Here is a 10,494-nt window from a genome sequence, read left to right as displayed (position 1 = left end):
CCCTGCACTTATCCTTATTGAACCTCATCAGATTTCTTTTGGCCCAATCCTCCAATTTGTCTAGGGCCCTCTGTATCCTATCTCTGCCCTCCAGCGTATCTACCACTCCTCCTAGTTTAGTATCATCCACAAATTTGCTGAGAGTGCAATCCACACCATCCTCCAGATCATTTATGAAGATATTGAACAAAACCAGACCCAGGACCGACCCCTGGGACACTCCACTTGACACCGGCTGCCAACTAGACATGGAGCCATTGATCACTACCCGTTGAGACCGACAATCTAGCCAACTTTCTACCCACCTTATAGTGCATTCATCCAGCCCATACTTCTTTAACTTGCTGACAAGAATACTGTGGGAGACCGTGTCAAAAGCTTTGCTAAAGTCAAGAAACAATACATCCACTGCTTTCCCTTCATCCACAGAACCAGTAATCTCATCATAGAAGGCGATTAGATTAGTCAGGCATGACCTTCCCTTGGTGAATCCATGCTGACTGTTCCTAATCACTTTCCTCTTATGTAAGTGCTTCAGGATTGATTCCTTGAGGACCTGCTCCATGATTTTTCCTGGGACTGAGGTGAGGCTGACTGGCCTGTAGTTCCCAGGATCCTCCTCCTTCCCTTTTTTAAAGATTGGCACTACATTAGCCTTTTTCCAGTCATCTGGGACTTCCCCCGTTCGCCACGAGTTTTCAAAGATAATGGCCAATGGCTCTGCAATCACAGCCGCCAATTGCTTTAGCACTCTCGGGTGCAACTCGTCTGGCCCCATGGACTTGTGCACGTCCAGCTTTTCTAAATAGTCCCTAACCACCTCTTTCTCCACAGAGGGCTGGCCATCTACTCCCCATGCTGTGATGCCCAGCGCAGCAGTCTGGGAGCTGACCTTGTTTGTGAAGACAGAGGCAAAAAAAGCATTGAGTACATTAGCTTTTTCCACATCCTCTGTCACTAGGTTGCCTCCCTCATTCAGTAAGGGGCCCACACTTTCCTTGGCTTTCTTCTTGTTGCCAACATACCTGAAGAAACCCTTCTTGTTACTCTTGATATCTCTTGCTAGCTGCAGCTCCAGGTGCGATTTGGCCCTCCTGATTCCATTCCTACATGCCCGAGCAATATTTTTATACTCTTCCCTGGTCATATGTCCAACCTTCCACTTCTTGTAAGCTTCTTTTTTATGTTTTTAAGATCCGCTAGGATTTCACCATTAAGCCAAGCTTGTCGCCTGCCATATTTACTATTCTTTCGACACGTCGGGATGGTTTGTCCTTGTAACCTCAACAGGGATTCCTTGAAATACAGCCAGCTCTCCTGGACTCCTTTCCCCTTCATGCTAGTCCCCCAGGGGATCCTACCCATCCATTCCCTGAGGGAGTCGAAGTCTGCTTTCCTGAAGTCCAGGGTCCGTATCCTGCTGCTTACCTTTCTTCCCTGTGTCAGGATCCTGAACTCGACTAACTCATGACCACTGCCTCCCAGATTCCCATCCACTTTTTCTTCCCCCACTAATTCTTCCCCGTTTGTGAGCAGCAGGTCAAGAAAAGCTCTCCCCCTCGTTAGCTCCTCTAGCAATTGCACCAGGAAATTGTCCCCTATGCTTTCCAAAAACTTCCTGGATTGTCTGTGCAACGCTGTATTGCTCTCCCAGCAGATATCAGGAAAATTAAAGTCACCCATGAGAACCAGGGCATGAGATCTAGTAGCATCTATTTTCTAGCTTGACTTGTTTTTTCACCTCCCTTTCCTGGAGGGCCATAATCTGAGTCTTCTAGTAGCTTGTTTGCTGACCAGATGTATTCATTATTTGCAGCTTCTTTGTGCCCATTAGCCTGGTAATTTGCATTTACCCACAGGCTTTCTAGCTTGCTTTTGGATCCAAAGCTATTAGCAGCTCAGAGATGGTCTTAAAAGGGACACAATCCACTTCCACTAGAGTTCTGATTACTTTCCACTTTCATCTCCTGCTCCAAATTGCACAGAGATCTGAAAAAGAAAGCACAAACTATTTTACCTCCTTTTGGAGCCCTAATAGGATTTTAATTAAGTACCATGTTTTGTTTGAATTTTTTTTCACCCCTTCTCCAATATACACTGCACACGTCCTGGGAAAATGCACATTCCTTTCTATAGTTTAACCTCCATAACATTATATTAGCCATATTAATTTTGCACAAGGTGTAACTGCCTCCCCCGTGCCCACAAAGTTTTTATGCACACCCACCAAAGCAACAGTCTGATCCCCCAGAGTCACCCCAAGGCTCAGTGGTCCCATCATTCCTCCCCCTTTTCTTTTCTTTTCTTTTCTTTTCTTTTCTTTTCCCTGTGCTCATACAAAATTCTATTTTGCCTAACATCCCTTGCACTGTGATTACTCTTTTTTACGCAACTGTACCCTGATTACACTCCCATCTTGTACAACTGGACACAACCAGGGGCAGCCAAGTTAAGTTCCAATAGAAACACCTTACATCCTTTAGTGATTTTGATTACATTACCCAATAGGCAAATAATTTTGATCAGATTATTTCTCTGCCTGCTGCCTGTAGCAATCCCTTATAGACCATTTCTGTGGGAAAAGGGGAAAAGGGCCCATTTACCCTCAGAATAGCTGTAAAGGTTTCTGGGGACAGAAGCGTAGTGGTGATAGTAGCCACTCTACCTGACCCCCTTGGATAATTTAATGACCAAGCTTCCATCCCATGTGACTGCACAGAGTTGCACATACAGTTACATTGATAGTGAAGTGAGCTGTAGCTCACGATGAAGTGAGCTGTAGCTCACGAAAGCTCATGCTCAAATAAATTGGTTAGTCTCTAAGGTGCCACAAGTCCTCCTTTTCTTTTTGCGAATACAGACTAACACGGCTGTTACTCTGAAACCAATTAATATAACTGGGTTTTATCATTAAACAAAAACTTCCTTCTTGTAACACCACTAATGTTACTCTTTTAACATCTTCACAACAGTTACCTTTTACCATTTCCACAAGTCCCAAATGTTTACTTTCCTCCAAACCCTGTATTATCAATTTTTGCAAAAGGTATTTCTTACTTTTTATTCACTTTTTAAAATCACTTACTCCTACATTTAGTTCTTTAAGGTCGTGCAATTTGTCTGTAAAAACTTAGCCACCAAGTACAATTATTGCCACACAGCTGCCTTAACCTGTGCTCTCTTTACCTTGAGACTGTTCAAAGAGGCAGTAAAACATTTGTCTCCATGGATGCCCATGGATCTTTTACTCCAAAACATTTTCCAGTGGAATACAGCAGACCTCCCTCATACTTTGTCCAAAATAACCCAAAACATCTCACATAAGTATCCAAAGTACCCTCCATTAAAACTTCAGAAAAACAAAAGTTTGGAAAGGCAGGGGGAGAGGAGTGGGAAGAGGTGGAAAGAAGACAGAAAAGAAGAAAAGGACATAGTTAGCTCTGAGCCAAGAGTAGGCTCCCTGGGTTGAAACAGTTGGGAACCCTTTCCCCAGGTTCTCATTCTGGCTCTGGGAGAAGAGTGGGAGTTGTTACCTGCTCCTGCAAACCTGCCATTTTGCGCTTTGAAACCTTTTTTTTCCCTTCCCCTTCTTTCACTCCACTCCCCCAGGACCAAGTCCCAGCTCCAGTCTCTAAAGGTGGTCTGTTAACTCTGCTTTTGACCCTAAACCCTGTTGTGCCAAATCATCTTTAACCACCCCTAACTAATTTACAACCCTTCCGCAGACCTTGCTGAAGCAGCACCAAACTTGAAAGATTCCTGGCAGCTTCCCATAATGCTGCCCTTACTTCAAACCTCCCACAAGCAGACTGAAGTGCCTCCTTTCCCTGGAAGGCATTCAGTCCCCATGGCCAGGGACCTTCTTCCACTGACCATATACCTAAGGACAGTGGGCTCCTCAGCCACCCCCCCATCCCTCTGGGTCTCCTAACACTTCCTCCATTTCCTTTTTCATCTCATCCCAGGTTGACCCCTGCACCTGGTATGGGCCCTGGTTCTTCCTTATCCATTTATCCAAAAAATCCTTTACCCTGGATTGCCAGAACCCGCAACTACCATCACGAGAGTTCGCGATACCCCCTCCAAGCAGCTGCGTGGACTGTTGGGGAGGGGGACTTACAGGCTGCCACTCACCTATCCAATGCGATGCATACGAGTCACGGCACCAAGATGTTAGGGCCTTGTTCCTTCACCCACTCACTTCCCTGGTCCTTCTCGCATGAACAGAGAGCAACAATACCCGAAGTCCAAAGGTGCAAACAATTCAATGTTTATTGGGGTGAACTTCCAGCAAGCATGATTCCAGGTTCCTTCCTTAGTGTCCCCATTCCCAGCTATGACACCACAGAGCCTTACACCTGTGTCCATGTTCCCATTCCCCCCCCCCTTTAGCAAAACATGATTCCAATTTTCCCACACCCATTCCCTGTTCTCATTCCTCCTCTTACTTCCTATTGACTGCAGACTATATAGTAAAACCTGAGTTCTGCTTAGCTATACCTTAACCAATCATTTTCCTGAAATTTAACTAACCGATCCTAATCATGTTACAATATGTTATTTAACCAATTATATCCCACCACCTTCATTAGTTTACACCCAGCAAAATTAATTCTACAGCAGACAGAAACAATCACAGAACCAGACAGAGATTATACAGACAAACAATAGCAAAATGGGGACTACAGTGATAGAACAACACAGAAAAGAGGATTTCACATCCCAGCTATTGATAAGTGAGTTCTTGCCAGACAGGATGCTATCAAACTAAGTTTCCTTTTACATTTTCTAGGCACTTCCCTTTCTCTGGAGGTGATAGGCACTATCAGGACAGGATTGTATCCTAACAGCCCCATAGCACCTTCTTTCAATGTGACTAGTTTGGAATGTGAGGAGGTGACCGGTCGCTTCCCAGCTTATGGCTGCCTCTGCTGCTTAGCCAAAGGCCTTAGCCTAAGAACAGGGCTTCAGACTGTCACAGTGAGAGAAGGCCCTTACACCGGCAGACAGTGATTTTGGTTCTTTCCTTTATACCTCTATCACTAGCTAAGTGATAAGAATACACCTACATTCTTAGAGTATAGGCCTTTACAGACAGGCCTGCATATCAGTATCCTAACAGAGGCCATTAAATTTCACCCAGTTACCCCAGTACTCAGCCCCAAGACTTCTCTGTGACTAAAGCCTGGTCCACACTGAGATTTTACAGCATAGAATAATAGAGGGTTGGAAGGGGCCACAAGGGCAGGAATATTTGGATTTGTTGTGTCTAAACCATCCCATACAGATGGCTTCCCAGCCTCCTTTGGAAAACCTCCAGCAAAGGAGGTGCTAGGAACCCTCAAGATGTCTGTTCTATTGTCCTCCTGTTCTTACAGTTAGGAAGTTTTTACTGAAATTTCATCTAAATCTGTTCTGCTGTAGTTTGAACCCATCACCTCTTCTCCCGTCCTCTCTGGCAGGGGGGGACAACTTTTCCCCATCTTTTTTATAGCAGCTTTTCATGTATTTGAAGACTGCTACCATGTCCCCACTTAATCTCCTCTTTTCCAAACTAAACATACCCAGTTCCTTCAGCCTTTGTCGTATCCTCCCATCCCTTTGAACATTGTTGCCACTTGCCTCTGGATCCTTTCCAGTTTCTCTGCATCCTTCCTATACGCTGGTGACCGAATGCATGCCTCTGAGAGATGTAGCAGTAGCTGTATCATCCTAACCCCGGTGTAGACAGTATGGGGTAGACGGAAGAATTCGTCCATCGACCTTGCTGCCACCTCTCGGGGAGGCAGATTACCTCGCTGCCGGGAGAGCCCCTCCTGTCAGTGCAAGTAGCGTTTACATTGAAGCACCTCTGCAGCCCCTCTGTGGCGTTTTCAGTGTAGACAAGCCCTCAAGCAGCTCTCCCAGAAAAGCATCCAGTCTGGCTCTGCAGACACACAGAGTTGGAGAATCAACCTTTTCCCTTCACACTTTGTTCCAGAGGTTAATCACTCTCAGTGCTAAACATTTGTCCCTTATTTCCAACTGGATTTCTTCTGGCTTCAGCTTCCAGCTGTTGCCTTTTGCTCTGCCATTCTCTGCTAGATTACAGAGCCCGTTATTACTCTTTAATATAAATATATTAAACTCTTTAAGTCTCTCATACTGTCTGGCATTTTCTCCAGGCTTGAATCATTTTTGTGGCTCTTTTGTGCATCATCTCCAATTTTTCAACATCCTTTTTGAAATGTGGACCCTGGGCCTGGACGCAGTCGGTTTTACCAATGCCGTGTGCAGAGGTAAAATCCTTCCATTGCTTCAACTCATCCTTGCTTATTCATCCAAGGATCACATCCGTGCTTTTGGTCACAGTATCGCACAGGGAGCTCACCATGAGATGTGTCCAAAGCGACCTCTAAATCCTTTTCAGAGTCACTGTGTTCTAGATCATAGTGCCCTAATCTGTGGGTCGGGCCTGCATTCCCTGTTCCAGAATGATAACGGAGCATTATTTATAGTCATCGACTTTTGTTGTAAGTAATCCCACACCAGTGTTTCCATTGATTCCTAATGTTGTCTAAGTTTTTTTTAAACGTTCCCTTTATTTTTTTTTGTCATTTATGTTTAACACAAAACTGCCCTGTATTTGCCTTTTTTTTTCTTTTGGCTCTGCTGCTGCCTGATTGCGTACTTCTGGTTCCGAATGAGATGTGTGGATATCTGGTGTTTGTAACTCTATGGTTCTACTGTAGATGCTCTTTCACATCCTCCTTGACTGCTAATGGACTGGAAAGTATTTTAACATCTCATGTGATATGAGTACCTTATACTGCTTCTTTCAATTTCCATAACTTCCAATTTGTATTGTTTTTTATCTTTTTTTCCCTTTTCCCCATTTATTGCCTTTTCTCCCCTAATTTTTGCCTTCACTTTGCCACAAACCGCGTTTTTAGCCAAAGTTGTCCACTTTCTTAAATGTGGAATCTTCTTAAAGAACTGCCAATTTTCACTCAGATTTCTGTCTAAATTATTCCTCCCAAAAAGCTTTGCTGAGAATTTCTTCAGCTTTGCGGAATAAACCCTTTTGAAGCACTAAGCCCAGGTCTACACGTGGCAGGAGGGTGGGTGGGGGGGGGGGAGAATTGATCTAAGATACGCAACTTTAGCTATGAGAATAGCGTAGCTGAATTCAATGTACCTAGATCGACTTACCGCGACATCTTCATGGCGGAGAGTCAACTGCTCCCATTCCCCTGTCGACTCTGCCTGCACCTCTCGACGCGGTGGAGTACAGGAGTCGACTGGAGAGCGCTTGGGGATCAATTTATCGTGCCTAGATGAGACACGATAAATCAACCCCTGATAGATCAATCTCACAGTGTCGATCCCCGCCATAATGTAGACCTGCACTAAGTATCTACAGATATTACTGGTTGGGAACTGTTCTCTGTTTGTTCATTTGAATATAATCACTTCCATTCTTTATTTTGTTCTCCTCTATCATATGCCCCCTTATTTGTCCCTTCTCTTAACTAAACCATCCTGGGCATTTCAATCTGTCCGCATATGGCTTCCTCCCCCATCTCAGCTATCCCCTTTACATCTGCTATATGCTTTATAGAGACTGAATGATGCCCAGGTCTTTTCTCGGAGATGTGTTCCAGCTGGGATGCTTCCCCAGCACGTTTGTCAAAGGTTTAGATTTTTCCCATTCTCACATTTTGAACAACTGGGTGAATGGGGAACTCCCTACAGCACAGACTCTCTAGCCTGGGTTTCATTGCCTGAATGAACAATGATGGATAACCAGTATCCAAACTCATGTTTCCTGATGGAGCCTATTAAGTTTTCCAAGACCACAACGTGTAGAATTACTGATGCATGGAGGACCATAAAACATGGAATTGGCATTAGTAGGGCCAGTTGTTCATAATTAATTTCTCTGAAATTATGAAATAATGAAAGTGTCATTTTTCATTGTGTGAAGGGCAACCAATCTGCTTCACCCATGAGAACAGCCCTCAGTAGTGCATGTAGTGTCTCATTATAACATTATCTCTCCAGCCAGGTATTTGTACTGCAACTATAACCCTTGACCCTGGGCACATACAGGAAATCATGGGAACGTACGATACCTGCAGGTGACACCATTCTTCATCAGAGTTGGACACCTTCGCCCCTCCTCCATGTCAGATTCCAACAGAACCGACTTCATCAACCCCTCCACCTTCATCCTGCTGGGCATTCCTGGCCTGGAGGAAGCCCATGTCTGGATCTCCATCCCCTTCTGCACCATGTTCACCATCAGCGTCTTGGGGAACTTCACCATCCTCTTCATCGTGAAAAGGGAGCCAAGCCTCCATTGGCCCATGTACTATTTCCTCTGCATGCTGGCTGTCACTGACCTGGTCCTGTCCACGTCCATCCTGCCCAAAGTGCTGAGCATCTTCTGGTTCAATTCCAGGGAGATCAATTTCAGTGCCTGCCTCACCCAGCTGTACTTCATTCACTGCTTCATAGTGGTGGAGTCTGGGATCCTCGTGGCCATGGCTTTTGATCGCTACGTGGCCATCTGCCATCCCCTGAGACATTCCACCATTTTGACAAACCCCGTTGTGACCAAGATTGGCCTGACTGTGGTACTGCGTGGCAGCATGCTCGTACTGCCCTGTGTCTTGCTGGCAAGGCAGTGGCCATATTGCAGAACCAACATCATCCCACACACACACTGTGAGCACATGGCTGTGGTGAAGCTGGCCTGTGCTGACATCCGTGTCAGTAGTTACTACGGTGTCTCTGTGGCAATCTTGGTGATGGGTCTGGATGCGCTTTTTATCACCGTGTCCTATATCCAAATCCTCAGGGCCATCTTCAGTCTCCCCACAAAGGACACCCGACTGAAGACTTTTGGGACTTGCATCTCCCATCTCTGTACCATCTTAGTCTTTTACATCTCAGCTCTCTTTGCCTCCCTCACATACCGGTTTGGCCAGAATGTGGACCTGCATGTCCACGTTCTCATTGCCAATGTCTACTTCCTGGTGCCCTCCACGCTAAACCCCATCATCTACGGGGTGAGGACCAAACAGATCAGGAACAGGCTGCTACGGCTCTTTACTCATGAAGGGATCTAAAATTTTCTCCTGATGCTCTGGCTCTCACACCGAGCTCAATGAAGATCTGGAAGGTGACATGGTGCTGGGCCGTACCCTGTCCTGACCTTACTGTGAGTGGTCAATGTGACAAACTGATAACTTGATCCCTGAAGCCCTGCCCTCTGCCCAACCTCTTTCCCCAAGGTCCCACCCTTGTTCCACATCTTCCCGCAAGGCCCCACCCACTTCTGTGACTCTTCCCCCAAGGTACTGCCCTTGTCATTCACTCCTCTCCTCCCCTCTCCCCATCCCTTGCTGGATCATCTCCACCTCCCTCTCCCACCAGCTGGGCTCCCTCTGCTCTGGGGTTAGGATGGGAGCTGCTGCAACCTGACAAGGAGCCTGCAAGTGAGTGTAGCCAGGACACACAGTTGGGGCTGACAGCTATATAAGGGAGTCAGTGACATCATCTTGTGTTCTTCTTTCATCACCCAAGAAGACTCCTGGAAACACCAGAGAAACAAAGACTGAAATGGGGGAAGTGCTGGACCCAGGCTAAAGGGATTTTTAGCCTGTGAATGGAACACCTGGGGCTTCCAAACTGTAAAGCAAGGGGAGCTGGCCCCATAAGCATCTGCTGCCTACTTGTATCATCTCTTAGGGTGAGAATATGTTATTTATAACTTATCTGTTTAGCATTTTAAATTTAGTTTCTGTGTTTTGTTTATTTTCTAGGTAATCTGCTTTAATCTCTTTGCTATCCCTTATAATCACTTAAAATCTATCTTTTGTAGTTAATACATTTGTTTTACTTTATCTAAACCAGTGTGGGAGTCATAATTCAGAGACAAAAGGCTGCTATATATTCCTCTCCATATTGAGAGTGGGGGCAAATTTTATGAGCTTGCAATGTACAATTCCCTGTGCAAGCCAAGATCGTATAATTTTGGGTTTATACTCCAGAGGGGGCTTGTGCCTGAGAAGCTGGAAGGTGCCCTAGGTTCAGCCTTCCCAGGCAGGAGCTGGTCAGAGAGCCTGTCTACGTGTGACAGCTCGGTGTGTCCCTACCCATAAGTATGCTGGTGAAAGTGCAGGCTGAAGCCTGGAGGACTTTACAGCTAGCCTCAGCAGTACAGTAAGAAGGAGCCCAGGCTGAGAGTTGGGATCAGGATTCTGAGGCAGGCGGGGGATATTGTGCATCATACAGCTTGTGGGCCCTAAAGTTCAGCTACAAAGCCCTGAGGGAAGAGACCATCGTGTGGCTTATTTCTTTAGCATTCAGCTCCCTTCAGTTCCTCCTAGTTGGGGGCTTGAAGCAGGCAGGATCCCTTCAAAGGGGATGGGCTGGGAGCCGTTTGTCCTGAGCCAGGCTTCGGGAGCAAGGCAAGGGATCAATTTGGAAACTAGGAGTACAACAGCT

The 10,494-nt window shown here is 45.9% G+C and overlaps 1 protein-coding gene across 1 annotated transcript; it reads left to right on the top strand.

The window, feature by feature from the left end:
* Positions 1 to 8,165: 8,165 nt before the first annotated feature.
* LOC125641252 (olfactory receptor 52P1-like) lies at positions 8,166 to 9,113 on the top strand. The gene has a single exon (XM_048860918.2). The coding sequence runs from the start codon at positions 8,166 to 8,168 to the stop codon at positions 9,111 to 9,113; it is 948 nt and encodes a 315-aa protein (XP_048716875.2).
* Positions 9,114 to 10,494: the final 1,381 nt, after the last annotated feature.

This window comes from Caretta caretta, chromosome 1 (assembly GCF_965140235.1).
Source record: "Caretta caretta isolate rCarCar2 chromosome 1, rCarCar1.hap1, whole genome shotgun sequence".
In the NCBI taxonomy this organism is placed as follows: domain Eukaryota; kingdom Metazoa; phylum Chordata; order Testudines; family Cheloniidae; genus Caretta; species Caretta caretta.
This window is presented reverse-complemented; position numbering and strand designations above follow the sequence as displayed.

Bases quoted from the DNA above. Each gene is read 5' to 3' on its own strand.
- LOC125641252 (XM_048860918.2), top strand. From the start codon at position 8,166: ATGTCAGATTCCAACAGAACCGACTTCATCAACCCCTCCACCTTCATC.